At 41.6% G+C, this 27,934-nt stretch overlaps 1 protein-coding gene and 1 long non-coding RNA gene across 2 annotated transcripts in view; one reads left to right on the top strand and one right to left on the bottom strand.

The window, feature by feature from the left end:
• LOC124260851 (ral GTPase-activating protein subunit beta-like) overlaps positions 1–27,934 on the top strand; it is a 97,432-nt gene that overhangs the window by 30,880 nt on the left and 38,618 nt on the right. Inside the window, 9 exon segments of the mRNA XM_046695167.1 lie at positions 2,363–2,383; positions 10,317–10,550; positions 11,507–11,767; positions 12,890–13,045; positions 13,398–13,601; positions 13,937–14,166; positions 22,192–22,337; positions 27,060–27,163; positions 27,661–27,789. Of these exon segments, the coding sequence (XP_046551123.1) occupies positions 2,363–2,383; positions 10,317–10,550; positions 11,507–11,767; positions 12,890–13,045; positions 13,398–13,601; positions 13,937–14,166; positions 22,192–22,337; positions 27,060–27,163; positions 27,661–27,789 (1,485 nt within the window).
• Positions 510–23,172, bottom strand: LOC124260853. Its single transcript, XR_006894193.1, has 3 exons — positions 23,049–23,172; positions 1,570–1,576; positions 510–520 (listed from the first exon to the last, which is right to left on the bottom strand). It is a non-coding gene; the product is annotated as an uncharacterized LOC124260853 (long non-coding RNA).

Below are 27,934 nucleotides of genomic sequence, written 5' to 3'. Positions count from 1 at the left end.
CTGTACCCTTGCCAAGAGTATTTTCACAGTTGTAAGAAGCGATTTTATTGGATAAAGATTGGTTTCTAATGGCGGCTTTTTAAGCCACAGTCTGCTATAAGGGGTTGTGATTGGTCAAAATCAGACCGCGTGACCTAAGGCAACCAATCATATTACGGCAATGGATACCGTCCTAAATGGCGAAATCTTTTAGATTTGGACAAAAGTTTTGGGTAAAATAATGCTATTCTGAACATATTAAGCAAGAAATGCGCTACCAATCGTAAATTATGGAACTTATTGGACGTATCGTGCTGGAGTTATGACCTGTGACAAAATGCTTCATGTATGTATTTTAGCATTAAACATCGTGTCGGCGTGAAGATTGGTAGAGCGCGAGATGTCACTTGTCAGTGACTTGACTTGCATTACATGATCGCACAAAAGATGGAAATAGTAATTTTATATATGCGTTTGACAACTTTTATGAATGCTGTTGTTGATTTTATTCATTAGTTTATTCAATTTATTTAATAATTTCCTCGAAACATCGTTACTTTGCTCTTTGACAATGTTATTGTGGACCAGCTGCGAAGCATGTGTCGAGAATCGTTGTTTTCAATAATATTGCGAAAAATAGTTTATAATTTTAATTCTGCTGATAATATATGATAAATTGAAATTTAATAAGTGTTTTCAGACATTGTGAAATGTGATAGATTTGATATATGAATCAAAAGTCAGGTAGGTTCCTAAAATTATGTCTCATTTTGGCGTGACTACTGCCTGGCGATTAATGCGGCCTCCGGTGTCTGGGGACTCATAGCGTTGTGGCGATTATTAGGCCTCTGCGGTGTTGAATGGGTTAAAAGTATGGCTGCTATGAGTATAATACTCACACGGCTGGTGTTAGTTGATGAAGTGAGGCTGTATTTATTGAAGCTCAGTGATCCCCAGCCTATACATGTAGTATATGTGAACCCCGTCATTGCCTGACATGGAAGCAGTGGGTAGGTGCCGGGGAACAAGTTGCAGGGAAATAGTTTCCCACTCGCTTCCTGGACTCCTTGGTATATAACAGCATCAACACCAAGTAGTGTCTGTAGGGGTTCACAGATGATGAAGAAACATTGTGTTCACCAACACATGAAGTACTGACCATGATCTTATGGTATGTGATTCTGAATCAGGATGCAATGAATATGCTTCTGAAATTGGCGTTATTACACATGGAATCTGCCGATCAATATAAACATATTTATGTACTGTTTTAACATGAAAATGAAACCTACATACTTAATAACAATATGTACAGAAAATATTAAAATAAAAAAAAATGACTTAAATTTGATGGAACCTCTTCCTATAAAACAGCAATTCTATAGAACTGTAGTAACAGAAGATGATGTGTAGTCCAAACGATGGAGTGGTATACTCTCTGTAATATAGGATATAAGAGTTCTTTGTTGTATGTGACTTGAGTAACTACATCCTATACATTTATTATCCTTATTAGAAATCTGGCATTTTGTTTTCATTTACATTAACAATTTGATTGTGTTGAGTGCCAAGTTTTTCCTCTTCTTTAACCATACAACTAAACATTGCATGTGAATGCCTGCGGTGTTGAAACTGTATGATATATACAGACCTGAAATACTACTACTCTGCATGTTGCTGTTATACTGTGTGATGAAACATAGAGATATCAAATGTAAGGTTATGTTCACAGTAAGACCAGGCCAGAAGGTTTCTTGTTTCACACAGTTTCCTCATCATACGAAGCTTTTTTAAATTGAGTTTAATTTTCTTTTTGATGACATACCTAAAATTTATCACCCCAAAACAAAATTACAAACAAAAGGTTTGTTCAGAATAGGTGTGTTTTGAATCATTGAAACAAGGGCAGAATGATGGTCTGGCCTACTTGAATATGCTCATTGAAACGGTTTGGTTTGTGATTGTCAATCATGGTTTTCATTCCAACATTTCAACCCTCCTTATTTAAAGATGACAGATATTGTAAGAGTGAGTACAACTTCAATGTGATGTGTCATCCTATATTATTCCTAACCTCCAACAAACATTATGGCTGTGTAACATGTGTATGTATTTTCATCATTTCAAATCAGTTCCTCGGTTCATCCCAGCTACAGATGCTAATGTTAAACAAGCATTCCATGTTTTGTGAAGTATATGTGTGTTTTAGGCTTACCCGCAATCTTCAAATTGAAACTCACTCTCACTCAAACTTTTTTTCTGCCAAGCATGGCTCAATTTTCAAGATCAAGGTTTAAGAAAACCACAACTCATTCTTTTCCACTGTTACTGTTGCGTTTTACTAATCTTGGTAACTGCATGGCATTTTGTTTCCTTCGAGCAGACGACACAGGACTTAGTTCATGTAAGTGCAGATCGGTTGGTACAGATCTTCGCCTTATCATTTTGATCTTCACCTTATCTTCAAGCTATGTTGTGCTACGAGCTTTCAGTGCACTATGTACTCACTGTCATTTTTCTTTCAAAGCTTCTACTTTGCCCCATTTCAAATGCTTGTATTTTCCAATGACTGCTTCAGACTGAAATGTTTTGCATCCTGTGATGGTTGTTGTAGGCTTTAGTACAGTGTGAAATTAATTTCTGAAAATGTTTAGTTACTGCTTAAATATTTTCTGCTGTTTTTTGCTCTGCTCTAGATAACAGCAGAAATCTTAAATTTTTTCTTCTATTTTGTTTTGTCTTTTTTTATGTCCAGTACTAACTGTACATAATCATGTTAGTTTATAGTCTTTTTTTTTCAAATGGTGAACATAATTATGATCTTTGGTCACAAAACCCCGTCACTGGGTTTCACAGAAGTAGCAAACCTCTAAGATGTGCCTCACCCCAGACCATCTCCCAACATCAACTTGACACATGATACAGACAATACTGTTCAATCAAGCTCACACACAAATGCATTTTCTTAGACAAGAAGCAACTAGACTTCCTGTGTTTGTATTCTGCTATTGCTATTCTGCTATTCTGCTGTACTAGATACACCTGATGTGGACATGCATGCATGCCCAGGCAGGTGATGGTAGGTTGGCTGGTGTTTCTGATGTGGGGAATGCAACAGATATCCACAGCATTGCTTGCTGCAATAACTGGCTGATGGGAACTGTACAGATTGTATGTAACCATGCACTCATGCTTTGAATCCTTGTGTTCAACCAGTGGTCTGCTTGGTCCAGATCTGTTTTTGTTCCATTCCTACTTTCTCAGTTAATGCCAAGAATCAAGGACAGAAACAAAGCTGGTTTTGTTCCATTCCTACTTTCTAAGTTAATGCCAAGAATCAAAGACAGAAACAAAGCTGGTTTTGTTCCATTCCTACTTTCTAAGTTAATGCCAAGGATCAAAGACAGAAACAAAGCTGGTTTTGTTCCATTCCTAGTTTCTAAGTTAATGCCATGGATCAAGGACAGAAACAAAGCTGGTTTTGTTCCATTCCTACTTACTCAGTTAATGCCATGGATCAAGGACAGAAACCAAGCTGGTTTTGTTCCATTCCTACTTTCTCAGTTAATGCCATGGATCAAGGACAGAAACCAAGCTGGTTTTGTTCCATTCCTACTTTCTCAGTTAATGCCAAGGATCAAAGACAGAAACAAGTCTGGTTTTGTTCCATTCCTACTTTCTAAGTTAATGCCAAGGATCAAAGACAGAAACCAAGCTGGTTTTGTTCCATTCCTACTTTCTAAGTTAATGCCAAGAATCAAAGACAGAAACAAAGCTGGTTTTGTTCCATTCCTACTTTCTCAGTGAATGCCATGGATCAAAGACAGAAACCAAGCTGGTTTTGTTCCATTCCTACTTTCTCAGTTAATGCCAAGGATCAAAGACAGAAACCAAGCTGGTTTTGTTCCATTCCTACTTACTCAGTTAATGCCATGGATCAAGGACAGAAACCAAGCTGGTTTTGTTCCATTCCTACTTACTCAGTTAATGCCAAGGATCAAAGACAGAAACCAAGCTGGTTTTGTTCCATTCCTACTTTCTCAGTTAATGCCAACGATCAAAGACAGAAACAAAGGTGGTTTTGTTCCATTCCTACTTACTCAGTCAATGCCAAGGATCAAAGACAGAAGCAAAGCTGGTTTTGTTCCATTCCTACTTACTCAGTTAATGCCATGGATCAAGGACAGAAACAAAGCTGTTTTGTTCCATTCCTAATTTCTCAGTTAATGCCAAGGACCAAAGACAGAAACAAAGGTGGTTTTGTTCCATTCCTACTTACTCAGTTAATGCCATGGATCAAGGACAGAAACCAAGCTGGTTTTGTTCCATTCCTACTTTCTCAGTTAATGCCAAGAATCAAAGACAGAAACAAAGCTGGTTTTGTTCCATTCCTACTTACTCAGTTAATGCCATGGATCAAGGACAGAAACCAAGCTGGTTTTGTTCCATTCCTACTTTCTCAGTTAATGCCATGGATCAAGGACAGAAACCAAGCTGGTTTTGTTCCATTCCTACTTTCTCAGTTAATGCCAAGAATCAAAGACAGAAACCAAGCTGGTTTTGTTCCATTCCTACTTACTCAGTTAATGCCATGGATCAAGGACAGAAACCAAGCTGGTTTTGTTCCATTCCTACTTTCTCAATTAATGCCAAGGATCAAAGACAGAAACAAAGCTGGTTTTGTTCCATTCCTACTTACTCAGTCAATGCCAAGGATCAAAGACAGAAACAAGTCTGGTTTTGTTCCATTCCTACTTACTCAGTTAATGCCATGGATCAAGGACAGAAACCAAGCTGTTTTGTTCCATTCCTAATTTCTCAGTTAATGCCAAGGATCAAAGACAGAAACCAAGCTGGTTTTGTTCCATTCCTACTTACTCAGTTAATGCCATGGATCAAAGACAGAAACCAAGCTGGTTTTGTTCCATTCCTACTTACTCAGTTAATGCCATGGATCAAAGACAGAAACCAAGCTGGTTTTGTTCCATTCCTACTTTCTCAGTTAATGCCAAGGATCAAAGACAGAAACAAAGCTGGTTTTGTTCCATTCCTACTTACTCAGTTAATGCCATGGATCAAAGACAGAAACCAAGCTGGTTTTGTTCCATTCCTACTTAGTTAATGTTCAAAGACAGCCAAGCTATTCCTACTTACTCAGATCAAAGACAGAAACCAAGCTGGTTTTGTTCCATTCCTACTTTCTCAGTTAATGCCAAGAATCAAAGACAGAAACCAAGCTGGTTTTGTTCCATTCCTACTTTCTCAGTTAATGCCAACGATCAAAGACAGAAACCAAGCTGGTTTTGTTCCATTCCTACTTTCTAAGTTAATGCCAAGGATCAAAGACAGAAACAAAGCTGGTTTTGTTCCATTCCTACTTTCTCAGTTAATGGCAAGGATCAAAGACAGAAACAAAGCTGGTTTTGTTCCACTCCTACTTTCTAAGTTAATGCCAAGAATCAAAGACAGAAACCAAGCTGGTTTTGTTCCATTCCTACTTTCTCAGTTAATGCCAAGGATCAAGGACAGAAACAAAGCTGGTTTTGTTCCATTCCTACTTTCTCAGTAAATGCCAAGGATCAAAGACAGAAACAAAGCTGGTTTTGTTCCATTCCTAGTTACTCAGTTAATGCCAAGGATCAAAGACAGAAACAAAGCTCGGCCTTTATTCTCGAAACGTTCGTAGTCCTAAGAATTCTTAACTTTGATCGTAGCCAATGTGTTAAGAATGGGCCTAAGAACATCGTAGGGCTACGAACGTTTCGAGAATAGCTAGCCTGGTTTTGTTCCATTCCTACTTTCTAAGTTAATGCCAAGGATCAAAGACAGAAACAAGTCTGGTTTTGTTCCATTCCTACTTTCTAAGTTAATGCCAAGGATCAAAAACAGAAACAAAGCTGGTTTTGTTCCATTTCTACTTTCTCAGTTAATGCCATGGATCAAAGACAGAAACAAAGCTGGTTTTGTTCCATTCCTACTTTCTCAGTTAATGCCAAGAATCAAAAACAGAAACAAAGCCAGCCAGGTCTTCAAATATGATGGCATCGAGGGGCCTCTGTTGCATAAGCTTTGCCTTATCATGCTCAATGCAAAACAGTTTGTTTGTACCTTCCGTCTTTTTGGTTCAGTTGTGTAACTTGTCATTTGCATTTGTCAGTCTCCATGTTTTTAAATGTGTGAAAGGAAGTCAGAAAGGGTAGTTAACTGTTATTTTTTATGTGTTTCTCTATCACTCTGAAGACCTGGCTTACAACATGGGTAAAATATGTGCAGCCCATTTTTGGTTTCACCCACTGTCATATGTCAGGAGCTATAAATGGCTTCAGAACACACACTCTGGCACTCTGCATTACAGATACTCACATAAAGTAGGGGACAAGATGGCATTCGGAAACAGTCCTGACATTATGATTCAACACTTTTTTAGTTGTTGGTACACTTTGCAAAGCTTTTGATATGAATATAGCGTGGCACACGCTTCAACAAGTCTGGGAAAACAGATGATGTTTAGTGTACACTGTGCTGATGAGCAAATGTAAAGTATCAATCATAATCTATTGTTTTACTTGCTAGAGACTATCATTTATGTCATGAAGAAAATTTCTTCCAGCATTTGGGCCAGGCAAAGTAGAAGTACCGTATTCACTTTAATAAGCTCCCTGGGTGCTTAGAAGATTTACAGAAGTGGACACATTAATAACAAATTTTCGGAGAAGGAATGGTTGGGACAAACTTAGTTCAAGCATCAGTGAAACTGAAACTTTTTTTTAATACTTTTATGATTATGTTCCTGTTTTTGAGAAAAAATCCTCTATGTAATATGTACAAGAAAATATAGATTTTCAGTTATTGTCAAGGGGCGCTAATGATGAGTACTTCCAGAAGTGTTTATTTTGTGGGGTGCTTAATATGGAGAATACGGTAGTTGTATGTTTGTGGAATGAAGCATGTCTCGTAACCTTGCAGGGCTCTCGTTCACAAAGCCATCGTAGCTGCGACTATTGTACAGGAAGGAAGTTACCACTCTTGTATAGGTTTGATTATTGCGAGCTTCAGAGTATGGGAGCTACAGAAATGATAGTTGTGACTTATGGGGTGTTGTAACAATAAGGGGCTTCCATTAGGTGTGGTACTTGTGTACGTCTGTGGTGGACATTAAGAGTTACAACAGTTAGAGCACTACAACATCTCAGTTGTTAAAGTACTGGAGTGATGATTGTTGTAGTGCTTGGGGCAACAACATTTCCAAACTTTAATATGGGGAGTTACGATACATTTGTGGGCCAGTGTTATTCAATATCAAAGTTGGCATTTATGATGGTTTTGTGCAAGTTGTCCTTTATGTTTCACAGTGGTGCTAAGGTATTCATGTAGTGTTTTGTGAAAAGCTATTGTCAGTATTCATGTATGTTATATTTATTTCAATTTTATGATCACATCAAACCTAAAGATCTATAAAATCTTTGAAGGGCATTTAGATATACATGTATATGTACCATCTTCAAGTTTGTTTGGGTAAACAGGTTTTTCATGTCCAGTAGTTTACAATACTGATGTTAAAAGACTTGTGTATTCAGGGTTCCCTTTGTGTTCGTAGCACTCCGACCATCTTAAGTAGCTTTGTGAAATGGGGCCCTGAGCCTTATTCCACAATTTGGGCTCGACAACTGTGCAGATTTTTCTTAAAAAGTTATGACAGGTTTAGACCTAAGATTGCTTTCAGTTACTGTATTTTTACAAAAAAATGATTAAGTAATTGTAAACCAAAAGTTACTGTGTTCTTTAATCTGATTGGTTGAAAAACGTGATCAAATGGTATTCGATTCCCGGAAATTCGCTGCGTATTAATACATACAAACATCGCTCACACCATTGTATTGTTACGTCGTCAGCTGAGATGACGTCATTCAAATCATATTGTGACGTAAAGTCCGAATGACGTCACAAATGAGCAGTTCTAGATGCTACCATGGGAGACAGCCGAAACGACCGGCTGATGACATTTCACTGCTGTTACCGTACTCTATTGAAATGAGTGCAGACACAAAAACATGTGTGGACCTTTTGGTTTACTTTTGTGTTTACAATGTCGATAAACATCATGTGTTGGCCAATTTCCGGGTGTTATTGAGTATTTGAAGCACGGGAATATTCCATTTGAAACCTCCGGCTGACGCCGTCAGTTCCAAATGAATTCCCATGCTTCAAATACTCAATAACACCCGGAAATTGGCCAACACATGATGTTTATCTCCTAAATATAAACCAGCAGTTTTAACCAAACCAGTATGTGATTTTGAAATGTCCAGTATATTAGCATAACCAGCGAACATCATTTGATCTATGGAAATTATCATTTTATGGATTTTGTTTTTGCAAAGCGAAGAAATTGAGACATGGTTGATACATTGTGTTAACCACTGAGGTATTGCTCTGATCCTAGATGTGATGTAGCCGTGATCTAGCTTGATCATGTGAGAAGCTTTGGTTAAAAACTTGACACAAGATCTTTGCTTGCATGCTAGAATGGTGATTATTTGGCTGTTATTAAAGTAAATTTATGATTTGTTAGCATAGCCATTGTAGTATTCATTGGTGTTGTATTTTGTTGCATTACTGTGAACACAGTGGCATGGAGTAGAACATTGCTGGTCATCTTCAGCTTCTTGTGTTTTGGTGTTTTTGACAAACAATTTAACTTTTATTCTTTTTCAGCCTTTGCATATAATTTACATGATAAAATTAAAAACCCAGTATCATGAATGCTTGGTTGTGCAGTGCTATGGGTGGAGTATTGTTGATAGGGAACACTGGATCCTTGGAGGGAAAATACAGGAATATATTTACATGTTATACAGTCAGCTGGGCAGCAGTGCTGGGGACAGGGTCAAATACAGCAACATGGTTGATGCCAGCCTTCCTCATCCAAGTTTTATATTTTCATTCTGTAATGATAACTTTTAATGAATCAGCTTATGGTGCACAAAGGGCTTGGCTACTATGGTATATGTGGGGGACTCATAAAGTTCTCAGACTGAGTCAGATGTAGATGTGGTAGGAAGGTGAAATTCACAAGCAAGTAAGCTCGATTTTGCAGACTATGATATTGAATCACATTTCAATGAATCTGTCACAGTATCTTTGACCAATTCATGCACACCCTAAGTCATTTCAGTAGTGCGACTAACTTGCACTAGTAAAAACTTGACCAAGCTTACAGCACTCACATTGAATGACAGTAACTCACGTACAGTGACCTTGACCTCTACCTCCATGTAATGGTATTATAAGTCATCAAACAGCAAAATTTGTCTGCATGCCAACCTACACCAATACAAAATGTTAAGGACATGTTTGTGGACCACACTTGCAGTCGCCTACCCTCATCTAGAATTCTGTCTATAATATATACCGGTACTGTTTTCATAATGTCAAAATACCGGTAGATTTGTGATAGGTCAAGGTCACAACTTTTGAGATGTGCATCTCACTGTAATCCAACATACAGCTATGCTGCAGGAAAGTACTGCTGAATTAGAAATTGTGATGTAAAATCATCATTCTGATGATTGTGCTTACTTCTACCATGTCTACAAGTCAGTTATAGTCCATTTGTCTCCAAATAACAATCATGAATTTCAAAATAACCCATAATCTATGTGTAGATATGGCAAAAGAGTGAAATTCACAGAAAAGGAAGCACAATCAGAGGACTTTCTAACTCAAATCAACCATTTACCACACCTCATATCCAACTGTCAAAGTTCTATGGTGGTGGGTACAGCTCTTGCTTGAAGACCTGGGGTTTAATCCAGACATGAATACGATAAACATCCTTGACAATAAAGCTCATCCTTGAAGTCCATGGCAGTCATATGATTGGAGTAATGGTAAAAGTGGCATAGAAATGACCCCATTATGTTAGTGGAGTCTGTTGTTGATTTTGAGATCATGTATGTATCCCCACTCACACCACCATCACAGACTCACAATACTTCAGCTTCAGTCACGGAATGTCACGCACACAACACAGTAACAAAAATACAATTCTGTATTATTAACCTTGTTCAGTGTTTTAATCTGGAAGTTTTATGAAGCTTAAAATGGTTTTCTTCATATGACAATGGCTATTCCATTTTGTTTGAAATACTTCCATTATTTCCACTAACTTCAATACTAATTCAATTCTGTGGTTATTTGACATTTTCTCTTTAAGGGCTAAAGTAAACTTTTACATAATGGGAGGGAATATACATGATGGAATTGTGTCAGTATTGTTGGCACAGGGTTGGTCTATTAGGTTCCTCAGTGACATAGCAGAGATTGTATGCCTGCAGATGATATCGGAGATCACCTGTGTGAGCGAGTTCTCAGTGTGCTGTTCGGGATCTGGATGCTGGCGTGTTCAAAGTGCTTCCCATCCCCGTCGCTGTGGAAGACGTTCCGCAACATGTGTCAGTTCTGGCGCCACCACGAAGCTCTGGTGATACAGTGGCACAAGATCAACCATGCCCTCACTTCCAGGATCATACGGATGATGTATGGCCCTGAATACCCGGAGCTGCTTGTTGGTGAGGTCACATTGTCTTCATTGAAAAGTGGGGCCTTATCTCTTGCCACTCTGAAAAAGTCCAAAAGCTTTCTTGGATATATAATTCCACGCTCTCTGTATTCAACAACAATAATCTGTCTAAGAAAGAATAAGAATTGTTGCTTAATATGGTCCAAAACACAAAGTATACTGAAGCCTACCATAATCATATATTCTAATTAGAATAAGATATTTGTCTCAAAAACATTTCAAAGTTATTTGTTTTAAAGTATGTATACAGTGTTAGGTGATAAGAATACAGTTTCCTTGAATCATGTCACAGCGGGGAAGAGTTTTTGTGCCAGCCCAAAACTTAGGGAGAGTTTCCAGATTAACTGTTTCTTGACTGTTGGTGATTAGTGAGAATTTCCAGATTAACTGTTTCTTGACTGTTGGTGATTAGTGAGAGTTTCCAGATTAACAGTTTCTTGACTGTTGGTGATTAGTGAGAGTTTCCAGATTAACAGTTTCTTGACTGTTGGTGATTAGTTAGGGTTTCACATTAACAGGGTTGGATCTGATGATTAAAGAGGGTTTCCACATTAACAGGATTAACTGTTGACAGGTCAGAGCTGATGATGATTAGGACATTAATTAGGGGTTTCCTGATTGACAGGGTGTGACCAGATGATGATTGTGGGGGTTTCCTGATTGACAGGGTGTGACCAGATGATGATTGTGGGGGTTTCCTGATTGACAGGGTGTGACCAGATGATGATTGTGGGGGTTTCCTGATTGACAGGGTGTGACCAGATGATGATTGTGGGGGTTTCCTGATTGACAGGGTGTGACCAGATGATGATTGTGGGGGTTTCCTGATTGACAGGGTGTGACCAGATGATGATTGTGGGGGTTTCCTGATTGACAGGGTGTGACCAGATGATGATTGTGGGGGTTTCCTGATTGACAGGGCCTGACCTGATGATGATGTTTCAGGTGAGGAGGACAGCCAGGTGATCCCACCTGACACCAGCAATGAATGCATCACCCAGAGCTGGTTCCGCTTCCTCCACATCATCCAGAACCCTGTGGACCTGTGTCGCCCAAACACCATCAGCAACACACAGCTCTTCCTGCAGTATGCCCTGGCCAGTGAGGCGGTCATCGATCCTAGTCATCACGAATGTCTGTTAAAGCTCCCGATCATCTTCTTCAAGGCAATGCGAGGTGTCTCTGTCATGGTTAATGCTTTCTTAGGTGAGCTAAATGTGTTCAGTTCAATATCAAACTGAGATGTTTCAAATGAACACATTAATCAAGAGCTGGTTTGTGTTCTTTGTATCTGCTGTTTGACTTCTGTGTTTACTAGTCCCCAGTAATTTCAGACATTATTTCTGATGTCATCCTAGAGAGAGCTGTTGATCCACTGTCAGGTGATCCAGTGACAGGACCAGACATGTAGGACTAAGAGAACTCAGGAGCTCCAAGATTTCATACAGTTGTAATTCCCAGAACGTAACTTGTTCTCATCCTGTGTATACTGTATGTACAGTATATACCATCAAGAGCACCAACAATATATTCCTGCCTCACAGTCAGATAACCCGCTGTGTGTTTTGAAAGCAGATGCATGTATGTTTTTATGTTCACCTCTGCCAATGTATTCTAATACTAGTATCCAGTAAATTTGTATTAATTTTCTTTACTTTCTAGTACAATCACAATCTCAAACAATGAATATACAAAATGTGCCCACGATCTTATCCTAAAATACATATATTGCTTTCAATATCAAACATTATAAATTGACAGGGTATTCTAGAATACAGTCATAATACTGTGCACACATAACACACACATACAAGCTTCAACTGTGTGAACAGCTGATGGCAAGGCACCGCTATATTTCGAGGCATATACACATGTAATCTTACTTTCTGTGTAAGAAAAATGTCTGGCATTCATTACACAAATACCATCAGATTTGCAAATCATCATGTCTATTAATGTTTCATAGCAAATTTTATATTGCCATTGATCACACAGCTTAACAAGCTACAGCCAGCATTATCATGACACACGTAGTGCACATGCAAAGGGAAGTAACTGCACACTATATTGGAGCTTGTTATTCATTGTATTGCAGCATTCACTGCCAAGGTTGTGTGTTTGAGTTGTGGCATATTTATCAAAAAAATCATTTATTATTTAAATGAACATGCAAATGAAACATAGGGAGGCGGTGCCTAAGAACTTAGAACCAAGATTATTTTTTTAGGCCTAATATTGGCAGAATTAAATGAATTAAATATCAAATGCATTTCTTCAAACAACTTTTGGTATGACCCTACTCACCATGTTTTGACCTTGAACGTGAAGGTGTTCCTCAGTCTGTGAAGGAGGAGAATCTGATGGCAGCCGGACTGATCATCTCCACAGCTCTGTCTGCCACCCCCTCCACACCCCCAGGGCAGCGCAAGACCACCAAGCCCAACCTACCCATGTCGGTCCTCACCAGCACCCTCACCAGCAAAGGTAAACCTTCTACATCATCACATGATGTTAGTCCAGTGGTGTGGGTTACAGATATACCAAATTCAGTTGTGAATGAGAGATAAGTTTCACTGCACAACAAAGACATATTGCTAAAGACGGTTTTTTTTAAATCAACATCTGATGACACATATGTTGACACTGTTTGTGAAGATAACCAGTGGATCTTTAGTGCTCAAAGCTTTGTTTGAGGGTCAGTAGAATGGCCCAGGGGTAATAATTGCCAACAAGTTTTAGAACTATTTACTGTGTGCCCAACCCCCCTCCCACGTTTACTTTGCTGGGATAATGCCACAAGCAAACTCAGTCACTTCCCCTTCATCTCTGTTACCAGGTTCAAGCAAGGGCTCCCAGAATGCAACACCCAAGACAACTGCCCCTCCAATCAGTAGTAGTGTGGGTAGACTCTCCCTAGGAAGTCGCTTCCCATTTGCTCCAACACGTCCCTCATGTAACAGTGTGCTGCACCTGTTCGGAGCTTGGTTATTTGATGCTTCACTTGCAGGGGTAAAGCTCCATGCAGCACATGCTACTAAACGTAAGTTCAACCTGTTGCAGTTTATTACCAGAAAGTGTTTCATGTTTCAGGTATTCTAACTATTGATGTGCCACTGTGGCACTAACTCTTCCTCTGTCACTTTGAGAAAAGTTAACCATGGAAAGACATGTTGCAAATAGAAACAGTGAAATTGTTTTCTGCAAAACTGAAGCAACTCCAGAGTTTTATATAGCTATCTAACATTTCATGTTTATGGTATGTCATAACTGTTTATAGAAATGTATCATCCTTTTGATAACCTTATAGTAGCTTGACATGTACAATAATTTGAAGAATCCCAAGATATATCTTGAGCTCTTCTTTTCCCAACTCAGACAAAAATCAGCGTCGAACCAGTTCTTTCATTGAGTCGAAGCACAGTTCGACATCTGCGGACCCATCTGATACATCACTGAGCAGTGACAACACATATGAGGCAGGGCGGGCAGAGGCTTGTGGCGCCCTCTGCAGGATATTCTGTGCACACAAAACAAGGGAGGATATTCTGCCAGTCTACTATTCCAGGTTCTATCTCATCATGTACTATGGGCTGCAGACCGAGGAGGTTAGTAGTAGGAAGTCCACTACAGAAGCTGTAGTTGTAGATGGAGGCTTACATACTGGGATCATGAAACATGGAGAGGGGGAATTATTCCTGATTCCCGACCACTATAGTATATATGGTGTTTACTGTATTCCTGATCCCCGACCACTATAGTGTATATGGTGTTTACTGTATTCCTGATTCCCGACCACTATAGTATAGATGGTGTTTACTGTATTCCTGCTTCCCGACCACTATAATGTATATATTTTTCCTTATCCTGACTCATGCTCTTTTGCTTGTCTTCTTCTTCTTGCGAACATAGTGGAACACTTGTATCTCCTTAATTGAAGCTCCCTTCAATGTAAAATCACTAATTGGCACTCACCAAGAGTTGCCTCCCTTGCCCCCTTGGCGGGAACAGGTGTCGCCACCCTCTGGCCTCATGCTTCACTCTCTCCTTCTTCGCCCAGTGAGCAGGATGTGAGAGCGCCTGTGTCTCCTTACACACTATATCCTTTGGTTTTTCTTAGTTTATTACCTCTTATAGGTTACTATAGAGGTATAGCTAGTATCCTTCATTAATTTGCATTGATAATTAATCGTTATTTCTACTGTTTATTCACGTGAGTTAAGTGATTGTTCAGCTAGTATTACGTTGATGAAAATCTGTACTATTTGCAGTTTACGTTTTCTGTTGCTGACCCGCATGTATTATGCCCTAGTTGTGCTTCTGCCTTGTGCGTTTGATTCACGTTGCAGTTACTGCATTAATCTATCTAATTCTGCTTTTCATAAATATCTTTGCGTCGTGAGGCGTACTGCAGATAGGTCACGCAAACAAGGGTTAGACATGGCGATACATCGGATTCCCCATCCAGTCAGCTGCTGTCGATCGACCCCTCCCGTCTGGTGTTCCGCTAGAGACTCCGTCGGAAGATGGGCGTGGGATGCAGTCCGCCACCTCTAAGAAGCGTCCTGCCTCCCCAGGCGTCCGTCATCGCCAGCTAAAGTCCAAGAGAGCCTCGGCGTCTTCTCAACGCGCAGACTTCGGACCCCAGGGCAGCGTCGACCTCAAAGGGGAAGTCTCCACGAAGTCGTCAAGAACTTTCTCAGCCGAGATCGTTCCAGCCGCCCGAACTGGGCCTCTCGATGATCAGCCGATCATCATCCCTGGCGTCGCCACAAGAAGCGACCGGTGACAGCTACAGTGACATCAGCAGAGATCGCCATGCAGCCTGATGTCTCTACACTGATGTCAGACGACTTCCCTGAGGGCTCAGCAGCTGTCATCGCAGAGAGGGCACCGACCACTTCGTCGCAGACCATCCCAGACGAGCTGATGCGGCAGATCATGACCATGATGGAGGGCCACTACAGGCGGGAGAAGCAGCCAGCCCAGGGCCTGAGCAGCGCAGACGACACCCCAGAGGCACCCCAGTCAGCGTAGCAGCCACGGCGACGAAGCAGCCTTCGAGAAGGAAGTCACAGACCACCTCGGCGAAGGACCCAGATGTACAGTCTTCGCGAAGGCCTTCGAAGACGGGAGAGATCGTCGTCACCGTCCTCGGCCTCATCCTCAGATCGCGGACTCAGACCACCAGACATCACGGAAGTCGTCACGGAGGTCAAGGCGCCGCTCCCAGGTCGGGCGCAGAGGAAGCTGCGAAGGCCGTCACACAGATCGTCATCGTCCAGAAGGGCGTCGAGGGACTACTCAAGAGCTTAGCGAAGCTATCAACATTCTCCTCGCAGATCTCCGAGAAGGTCATCCCATAGACGCCAGATCACCTAGGCGATCTCCACGCCCGTTCACCACGCCCGATCTCCACGTACATCACCTCGCAGGTCACCACACAAGTCGGCACACAAGTCTACAGTCAGGTCTCCTCAAGCGTCACCCGACATAGAGATAGCAGCCCACAGTTCACCATCAGAAGAGCATCAACCTCTCATCACCGATGCTGGTACAGAAGATGATGGAGGCATCATCTTTTCAGACGCTGAGATAAGATATTGGATGGTAAACAACCTAGATTTATCTTCACCGTCCAAGAGTGGCAACTCAGCGCAGACATACCTGATGAAGGAAGACGATGCAGACGCCGTCACCCTACCTCCGATCGACCTGATTGCTGCGGTGCCACAGAATCTAGATACAGCCTTCCATAAAGCCACGAAAGTGCAGACACCACATCTGCCGAACTTTCACGCTAAGAAGTTCTCCACGCGACAACATGGACCCCTCCTGAAGGCACAAGACATCGATGACAACTACAAGCTGATCAGCGATGTTAAGAACAAGAACTACAAGATTGGCGATCGCAAGCTGGTGCAGATAGAAACCATGGCGAGACGCATGTTTTTGGCCTAAATAGATCTAGAGCGATCAATGAGACACTTATCACCAGATTTCGTATCACGACCTCTGAAGATGATAGGATGATCTACTCGGCCCTACTGATGCAAAAGAAGGACCAGCAGTTCCTTACAGATCATCTCACATCTGTCTCAGCAGCTGACCTTAGCTTGTCGTCAAGGCCTCCTCGCTTCCTGCAGCTGGGGTGAGAACTTTACAGCTCCACTCTATACAGCCCGTGGTCTTCCCCATCCATCTTTGACGGAGGAATAGACAAAGTCTCCAAGGAAGTCACTAAGGACTCCAGAGAAGTCCTTATGATCAAGTCGATGGACACGCTAGCCAGCGTCATCAGGCAGACTTCACAAAGATACTCAGGGAGATCTAAGTTCGGGACTACAGAAAGCACGGGATAGGAAGATAGCCAGCGCCAGGAAAAGATTCTTTTAAATTAAGCCCATATGGCAACTATAGAGGAGGGTCTGGAAGAGGCAGGACACCCAGAGGTTCCGCAACTATAAGCGCTGAAAGACAGGTTAGAACGACTGGAGTCTTCCACCCCAGCCGTTCCAGTACAACCGTCACAAGTGGGTGGGCGCCTCCAACTACACTGGGAGAACTGGGGAATGTTACAAGACCCTTATGTCTCCAACATTCTTCAACACGGTTTCAGATCCCACTACAGGCCACGCCTCTGCTGACAGTCAACCCTCACAAGTTAGACTTACAGGCACAACAACTACCAAAGTTAAGAGAGGCTGTTACATCACTCATAACCAAGCAGGCCATAGAAGTACTAGATCAAGTAAACATCGAACCAGGCTTCTACTCCCCAGTTTTCCTAGTACCCAAGAAAAACTCCAAGGAGAAATACAGAGTCATTTACAACATGAGCTTTTCAACAGGAATTATCTCGCCAAACCACCAAAGTTTGCGCATGATACACCTACCTCAGTTCTGACGGTTGATTAAGCCCCATGGATTACATGGCCAGTATAGATCTGCAAGGCGCATATCTACACATCCCGATACATCCCTAATCCAGAAATATCTAAGATTTACAGTAGGCGGGCTACATTACCAATGTAAAGTACTCCCATTGAATATCATCAGCCCCTGGCTATTCACGAGGATAACGAAACCTATTGTCACCTATCTACATCGTCTAGGGCTACGCGAGTCGCGTTCTACCTCGACGACGGGATACAAGTAGATCAAGATCCACAGCGTCTCAAACTACAGTTAAAACTACATCATAAAGCTACTAACACAGCTAGGATGGTTAGTAAACTTACTCAAGTCGGACCTAGTACCATCGCAAGATCTGCAGTTTCTAGGCATTCGATTTATCACGAATCTCAACCGTATCGTCGTACCAGAAGACCGTTGGCTCAAGATCCAACAGACCATTCTGCCAGCTCTACTCTCTCCGTTACCACTACGACAATGGCAGAGCTTGTTGGGTCTCCTCACGTCAGCCCAAGACATGACAGTCAGAGGCAGATTACAGTTACGCCCATTACAGGTCTTCATCAATGCACATCTCGACGACCTACAACCATTCAGTCTACCGAAACACCTCAGACCTCATCTACTATATGGTGGACCAGGAGGTCGAATGTCTGCGAAGGTATTTGTTTAACAGAGCCGAATTCAAAACCCATCTATATGTAGGCGCGTGGCTCCAAGGTTGGGGAGCTCATCTGCGCCAACCGGACGGCATCAGGGTTATGGAATCAGCAAGAAAGCAAGCTCCATATAAACATGTTAGAGATGAAAGCTGTAATCAACGCCATACTTCATTGGAGCACCATTCTACAGAATCGCGACTTAATGATTCATACCGACAACTTCGACAGTGGCGTTCTATGTGAACAAACAAGGCTCAACGAGATCACTGAACCTATTGACTTTAAGCTTTCAACTGTTCGATCTAATCCACGATGTAAACCTACATGTCAGAGCATGTCACATTCCCGGAGCCAAGAATGTACTAGCAGACGCACTCTCTCGGCCACATCAAACGTCACCGACAGAATGGATGCTCAATACACAAATATTTGCACAGATAATCAAGAAAATAGGAGCGCCGCTAGTAGATCTATTCGCCACACGCTTCAACAATCAGCTACCGACATTCGTGTCACCAGTCCCAGACCCACAAGCATGGGCAACGGACGCTCTAAGCATATCTTGGGAAGGCCTCAATGCGTACGCGTTTCCGCCGCCAACAATAATACCTCAAGTGTTACAGAAAATCAGACAAACACAGAGCCTCCAACTCACTTTGGTCGCGCCCTACTGGCCGGCCAGAACGTGGTTTCCCATTCTAATCAAGAAATCGGTCAACCAACACTAGAGCTGCCCAAGCGCCAAATCTATTAATACATCCACACACCAGACAGGTGCACGAAGCCCAGAAGTATTCCAACTTCACGTATGGACTGTATTAAAATGTGTTTAAACAAGAGAGGATATTCTACCAGGGCGGCAAAAGCGGTCACGCTTGCCTTACGCAATTCTACACGTAACTTGTACGACGACAAGTGGCACAGTTTTGAAAATTACGCAGCAAATAAGGGATTTACAGCGAGAGATGCTACTCATCCACAAGTGGCAGATTATTTGTGTTACTTACGGCAAAACAAACATTTAAAAGGCTCGACATTGTCAACATATCTTGCCGCGCTTAGTTCTGTGATTACTATGAGAACGGGTGTCAATTGACTAAAACACCAGAGTTACTGGCCTTACTACGTGCTTTCCGATTGGAGGACCAAAAGCGGAAGTTCCACGCCCCAGCTTGGGATCTGAATATAGTGTTACAACACCTCACAAGTGAGGCTTATGAACGGTTGGAATCGACAAACTTTGAATTTCTCTCACAGAAAACGCTTTTCCTGTTATCTCTAGCCACAGCAGCCAGGATGTCGGAAATTCGCGCGACTAGATTATGAGAGGATACAGTTTGATGACAATCAAAACACAGCACACCTGGGACTAAGATGGGATTTCATCGCCAAAAAATCAACTACCAGGTCAACCAGACAGGTTATTCCATATCCCTGCACTATCCTCGATTCTCGGATCTCAAGATACACTGGACTTATCTCTATGCCCAGTCAGAGCTCTCAAAATCTATTTTACGACGTTCCAAAACAAGGCTTAAGATTTCTCAAAAGATTATTCATTCCCTTGTCGGCAACAACTCAGACAGAAATCTCTCGTACTCACCATATCTATATGGATAAGAACTGTCATACTTGGCCTACTACAAGGCAGCAGGACTCGACCCTCCAACAGCATCAAATCCCCATGAGATCAGGGCATTGGCTTCCACTCTGCGCCCTACACGGTAACTGTTCATTGAATACAATTATGGAAGGATGCTTTTGGAAATCTAACATGGTGTTTGCTAATCACTATCTGAGAGATATCACCACTGAGGACGCGTCTCAGGTATTCACCATTTCGGGTCCCTTTGGTCCCTCACACAGCAGTTGACAGTCCCTCGTAAACGTTAACACGTAGTCTTACTGAGATTAATATGCATAATTGATACATGCATTATCTAGCTTATAACTCTCACGGAGTTCTAGCACTATGTATATACTTAGCTTAGGTCTACTCACCCTTAAGCTTTTACTGATGATTATGTTCAGTTGTATAGCTTCTCTATCAGAGTCGCTTTGATATTGTTATTTGATAATTTCACAGTATATTATTATTGTAAATACCCCAGTATGGCAAATATAACCTATGGCTTATAATAGAGGAAATATCCTAAGTCTATGCCTTTATGAAGTTCCCGTAAGGGGTTATTACAGTTATATCTATATAAATCACTAATTCTATAAATCCAAAGTATTCTGTTTTGCCCACCTCCGCTTCCGTAGGATTCTACACAAACAAAGAGCATGAGTCAGGATAAGGAAAAATATGTAATTTTTAGAGTAAAATTGATATTTTATACTTATCCTGACTCATGAGGTTAGCCCTCCCATCCTCCCCACATAACACTTTGGATTTCCCTGTAAATTCAAGTGTTGGGCTCGCAAAATCAGGAGAGAGTGAAGCATGAGGCCAGAGGGTGGTGACAACTGTTCCCGCCAAGGGGGCAAGGGAGGCAACTCTTGGTGAGTGCCAATTAGTGATTTTACATTGAAGGGAGCTTCAATTAAGGAGATACAAGTGTTCCACTATGTTCGCAAGAAGAAGAAGACAAGCAAAAGAGCATGAGTCAGGATAAGTATAAAATATCAATTTTACTCTAAAAATTACATGGTGTTTACTGTATTCCTGATTCCCGACCACTATAGTATATATGGTGTTTACTGTATTCCTGTTTCCCGACCACTATAGTATATATGGTGTTTACTGTATTCCTGCTTCCCGACCACCATAGTGTATATGGTGTTTACTGTATTCCTGCTTCTCGACCACTATAGTGTATATGGTGTTTACTGTATTCCTGCTTCCGACCACTATAGTATATATGGTGTTTACTGTATTCCTGCTTCCACCACTATAGTATATATGGTGTTTACTGTATTCCTGATTCCCGACCACTATAGTATATATGGTGTTTACTGTATTGAGATATGACTGATGATCACAGTGATGACAGTGGGGATTACTTGGGTAAAGGAAATGTTCACACCATAGGATGCATGGCTGAATTATGATTGGAGTTGCAACACAAGTTCTTCTGCAGTAGTCACTGAAAACAAAGTAGAGTGACTGAAGAACATTAACAACTGATGCTTGGAACAGTTTCAGATTGACCAGTCAGTAGTTACTTCCCTTTAGTTATTGGAGACCTTGGGAGGTGTTCTTAATCACAGTTTGGTGAAGTGGCAATATAATAAACATCCCTTAAAGTTGTGGGTGTGTAGACCAAGTGATTTACTCTGTTAGCTTCAATAGCAGTGACATCGCTGACTTTAGTGATCATGACAATCATTAGGAATAGTAATTATGATGGTCATAATGAAACTGACTGACTGAGTTTGGTTTTACGCTGCTTTTAGCAATATTCCAGCAATATCACGGCGGGGGACACCAGAAATGGGCTTAACACATTGTGCCCATGTGGGGAATCGAACCCGGGTCTTTGGTGTGACGAGCCAACGCTTTAACCACTAGGCTACCCCACCGCCCCCATAATGAAACTGACGATGATCATGATGGTGATCATGCTGATAGTGAACAGATAGACAGACATGCAGAAAGTGTTATGAAATTGTAATGATCATGGCAAACACTGTAATTGCAGGAGGATGTTGACTGTTATGATGTGGCAATGTGGGTGATAGCTGTGAAAATATCACTTATTTGCATAAACTTTCCCTCTAGGTTGTGCCAGCCTTTTACTCCTTCTCTTCATGGACCATTACAGACTATCCTTAGAACAAAAATTGAAAAAAATTAAGGGGAGATAATTCCCTTTGGTGTTTTCCCTATGCGGAGTAGCAGTTATGTCCCTTGACAAGCTCTCCCTGATAACAGTGAAAATATCAATGATCATCTTGATTGTTTCAACAGTTGTATCACTAATGGTGTGACACCATGCTGCTGAGTTTGATACTTTTAACCATACAGTATTTCAGTTACCTGATGAATGGCTAGATGATTGAAATCCAGGATATCAGGGATATCGGTATTACAAAAAGAATCTATGTTGCCAGGGTGTGATCAGTGGTCAAGTGTTGTCCAACATCCTGTTCAACTCCTGCGACCTGCTGCGGGTTGACCTGGCAGGGGTACAGATCCTGGTGCCATACATCCTCAATGCCCTGGAACTGGTCCTCACAAAGACACAGCCAGACTTCAAGTGAGTTGGGGTACTTCACACATAACCTTTCTTATTTGACCAAAGTTATAATATTTGTGTATATATTATTGCCAAATTATTTAGTCTTCAGGACATCCAGTATGCTGATGAGTCAGTGTCCTAAACATGAACTGATATAAAACACAGACAGGTCATGTGTTTGAATCCCAGATTCACCTTGATTATGTCACCAATGTTTCCACCAGGTGGTGAAAGTCTATACCTTGCAGAGTTTGGGGGCTCTCTCATCCCCAACCCCCTCACACACACACACACACACTACACTGACATGCTGTGATAACATTGTTCCAAGTGATGACAAACCTCCCTTCAGGAACTACTAGCCTACACTGACATGCTGTGATAACTAGTGGTGTAACAATTCATCGATACGCACCGATGCATCGATCCATACAGTGAATCGATACAAAGTTTTACATTGTCGTATATCCCGATACGATACTTCAAATGGGCCACGATACATTGATGTTTTACTTTGAATATTGCCGAATCGCGATATCTGTCAAAAAAGGACTTACTTTTGTTTGATGATTAAAATATATGCTTGCATATTTTCCCTTCATAAGTAAACATTTTCTTGGAAATTCATGCGTCAAGAACTGTGTCAGACATAGCGCTCGCATGTTATTAACATACACAAAGTCCGTGTATAAACTTAATTATCTCGTTTCCAAATGAGCATTGAAAAACGCTTGTGGAATTTGACGAAATCTTTTTTAAATGATTTTGTTTTGATCTTAAGGTGTTTTATAGTTGGTGTTAGAATTAAAATTTTTAGTATCAAAATACGTATCGTATCGCCACCCTTGTATCGGGATTCGTATCGTATCGCAGCTTCAGTGCACAATACTTTGGCAATATATCGTCGTGACTAAAATTTTACCATCGTGATGTATCGTATCGCAGGTAATATGCCAATACAAGCACTAGTGATAACATTGTTCCAAGTGATGACAAACCTCCCTTCAGGAACTACTAGCCTACACTGACATACTGTGATAACATTGTTCCAAGTGATGACAAACCTCCCTTCAGGAACTACTAGCCTACACTGACCTGCTGTGATAACATTGTTCCAAGTGATGACAAACCTCCCTTCAGGAACTACTAGCCAACACTGACATGCTGTGATAACATTGTTCCAAGTGATGACAAACCTCCCTTCAGGAACTACTAGCCAACACTGACATGCTATGATAACATTGTTCCAAGTGATGCTGTGATAACATTGTTCCAAGTGATGACAAACCTCCCTTCAGGAACTACTAGCCAACACTGACATGCTGTGATAACATTGTTCCAAGTGATGACAAACCTCCCTTCAGGAACTACTAGCCTACACTGACATGCTGTGATAACATTGTTCCAAGTGATGACAAACCTCCCTTCAGGAACTGCTAGCCTACATTGACATGCTGTGATAACATTGTTCCAAGTGATGACAAACCTCCCTTCAGGAACTACTAGCCTACACTGACATGCTGTGATAACATTGTTCCAAGTGATGACAAACCTCCCTTCAGGAACTACTAGCCTACACTGACATGCTGTGATAACATTGTTCCAAGTGATGACAAACCTCCCTTCAGGAACTACTAGCCTACACTGACATGCTGTGATAACATTGTTCCAAGTGATGACAAACCTGCCTTCAGGAACTACTAGCCTACATTGACATGCTGTGATAACATTGTTCCAAGTGATGACAAACCTCCCTTCAGGAACTACTAGCCAACACTGACATGCTATGATAACATTGTTCCAAGTGATGCTGTGATAACATTGTTCCAAGTGATGACAAACCTCCCTTCAGGAACTACTAGCCAACACTGACATGCTGTGATAACATTGTTCCAAGTGATGACAAACCTCCCTTCAGGAACTACTAGCCTACACTGACATGCTGTGATAACATTGTTCCAAGTGATGACAAACCTCCCTTCAGGAACTACTAGCCTACATTGACATGCTGTGATAACATTGTTCCAAGTGATGACAAACCTCCCTTCAGGAACTACTAGCCAACACTGACATGCTGTGATAACATTGTTCCAAGTGATGACAAACCTCCCTTCAGGAACTACTAGCCTACATTGACATGCTGTGATAACATTGTTCCAAGTGATGACAAACCTCCCTTCAGGAACTACTAGCCTACACTGACATGCTGTGATAACATTGTTCCAAGTGATGACAAACCTCCCTTCAGGAACTACTAGCCTACATTGACATGCTGTGATAACATTGTTCCAAGTGATGACAAACCTCCCTTCAGGAACTACTAGCCTACACTGACATGCTGTGATAACATTGTTCCAAGTGATGACAAACCTCCCTTCAGGAACTACTAGCCTACATTGACATGCTGTGATAACATTGTTCCAAGTGTGATGACAAACCTCCTTCAGGAACTACTACTAGCCTACACTGACATGCTGTGATAACATTGTTCCAAGTGATGACAAACCTCCCTTCAGGAACTACTAGCCTACACTGACATGCTGTGATAACATTGTTCCAAGTGATGACAAACCTCCCTTCAGGAACTACTAGCCTACATTGACATGCTGTGATAACATTGTTCCAAGTGATGACAAACCTCCCTTCAGGAACTACTAGCCAACACTGACATGCTATGATAACATTGTTCCAAGTGATGCTGTGATAACATTGTTCCAAGTGATGACAAACCTCCCTTCAGGAACTACTAGCTGTGATAACACTGACATGCTGTGATAACATTGTTCCAAGTGATGACAAACCTCCCTTCAGGAACTACTAGCCTACACTGACATGCTGTGATAACATTGTTCCAAGTGATGACAAACCTCCCTTCAGGAACTACTAGCCTACACTGACATGCTGTGATAACATTGTTCCAAGTGATGACAAACCTCCTTCAGGAACTACTAGCCTACACTGACATGCTGTGATAACATTGTTCCAAGTGATGACAAACCTCCCTTCAGGAACTACTAGCCTACACTGACATGCTGTGATAACATTGTTCCAAGTGATGACAAACCTCCCTTCAGGAACTACTAGCCTACACTGACATGCTGTGATAACATTGTTCCAAGTGATGACAAACCTCCCTTCAGGAACTACTAGCCAACACTGACATGCTGTGATAACATTGTTCCAAAGTGATGACAAACCAAGTGATGACAAACCTCCTTCAGGAACTACTAGCCTACACTGACATGCTGTGATAACATTGTTCCAAGTGATGACAAACCTCCCTTCAGGAACTACTAGCCTACACTGACATGCTGTGATAACATTGTTCCAAGTGATGACAAACCTCCCTTCAGGAACTACTAGCCTACACTGACATGCTGTGATAACATTGTTCCAAGTGATGACAAACCTCCCTTCAGGAACTACTAGCCTACATTGACATGCTGTGATAACATTGTTCCAAGTGATGACAAACCTCCCTTCAGGAACTACTAGCCAACACTGACATGCTGTGATAACATTGTTCCAAGTGATGCTGTGATAACATTGTTCCAAGTGATGACAAACCTCCCTTCAGGAACTACTAGCCTACACTGACATGCTGTGATAACATTGTTCCAAGTGATGACAAACCTCCCTTCAGGAACTACTAGCCTACACTGACATGCTGTGATAACATTGTTCCAAGTGATGACAAACCTCCCTTCAGGAACTACTAGCCTACACTGACATGCTGTGATAACATTGTTCCAAGTGATGACAAACCTCCCTTCAGGAACTACTAGCCTACATTGACATGCTGTGATAACATTGTTCCAAGTGATGACAAACCTCCCTTCAGGAACTACTAGCCAACACTGACATGCTGTGATAACATTGTTCCAAAGTGATGACCAAGTGATGACAAACCTCCTTCAGGAACTACTAGCCTACACTGACATGCTGTGATAACATTGTTCCAAGTGATGACAAACCTCCCTTCAGGAACTACTAGCCTACACTGACATGCTGTGATAACATTGTTCCAAGTGATAACTGATTGATAACATTGTTCCAAGTGATGACAAACCTCCCTTCAGGAACTACTAGCCTACACTGACATGCTGTGATAACATTGTTCCAAGTGATGACAAACCTCCCTTCAGGAACTACTAGCCTACACTGACATGCTGTGATAACATTGTTCCAAGTGATGACAAACCTCCCTTCAGGAACTACTAGCCTACACTGACCTGCTGTGATAACATTGTTCCAAGTGATGACAAACCTCCCTTCAGGAACTACTAGCCTACGCTGACATGCTGTGATGACAAACCTCCCTTCATTGTTCCAAGTGATGATAACATTGTTCCAAGTGATGACAAACCTCCCTTCAGGAACTACTAGCCTACACTGACCTGCTGTGATAACATTGTTCCAAGTGATGACAAACCTGCCTTCAGGAACTACTAGCCTACATTGACATGCTGTGATAACATTGTTCCAAGTGATGACAAACCTCCCTTCAGGAACTACTAGCCAACACTGACATGCTGTGATAACATTGTTCCAAGTGATGACAAACCTCCCTTCAGGAACTACTAGCCTACACTGACATGCTGTGATAACATTGTTCCAAGTGATGACAAACCTCCCTTCAGGAACTACTAGCCTACATTGACATGTTTGAAACTACAAATGCTACAGCACATGCAAAATGGAAAGTGTATATAATTATATGACTCTGTTTTTCTGCTACAGACTGTGTGAGCAGATTCCGTATGTGGAACTGAGGAAAGCATGTGTCCATCTGCTACTGTCCATGCTGTGTCTGCCTCTCCATTTCAAGGACCTGGAGATCAAAGGTCAGTCCTCTGCATCTCACCTCACCACTGGTAACCGCAATTGTTGTCTTCTTGCCCAGGCAGTCCCACATCATACTAACATTCCCATCGACACATGCTTCGTTAATTAAGGATGTCTTCTGGCTGGTCTTGCAGTGTCAGCTATTGTGTGTCTGTAATACACCAAGATGAAGCTAGGAAGTCAAGATGATTTTACTTATAGTGTAATCGAGTGTCTATCAGAAACCTTTGTGGATATGAGCATCTTTCTGATATCGTTTCTTAGATAGATTATTGCTGACTAAATTAAACCGCTTTCACTCACTTCCTCGTTTCCTTTTGTGATGTATGAAATTCCAGGGCAGATTATGTCTCTGTGGTAGTTGTAGGTACTGACATGAGAATTGTGTGTCATCATATCTAGCCATCATTACGGTACTTGAGATGCCACCATTACAGACTCAGATAAATCATCACTCACTCACACTCTCTCTCTCTCTCCCACATGTTTCTCACAGACATCTTGTCAAGCCCGGAAGGTCCTGACCACTGCCTGTCCTTCATCTCGCTCAAGACTCGCATCATAGACCTTCTGCAGAAGGCCCTGTTCAACGAGACAGACTCTGGCAACACTCAGATGCTACTGGGTCAGTCACTGATTGGTCAAGCATCTAATTTAGATACAAATCTTTGTTTTGTATAATTTTGAAAGCAGCTTCTTCCATGGACTTAATTATAATACAAGGGGAGATCACTGTCTTATCTCACGAGAAGAAAACAACATACTCAACA

The sequence above is a fragment of the Haliotis rubra genome, unplaced genomic scaffold, assembly GCF_003918875.1.
Source record: "Haliotis rubra isolate DU_JTF1 unplaced genomic scaffold, ASM391887v1 Scf78, whole genome shotgun sequence".
NCBI classification, from domain to species: domain Eukaryota; kingdom Metazoa; phylum Mollusca; class Gastropoda; order Lepetellida; family Haliotidae; genus Haliotis; species Haliotis rubra.
This window is presented reverse-complemented; position numbering and strand designations above follow the sequence as displayed.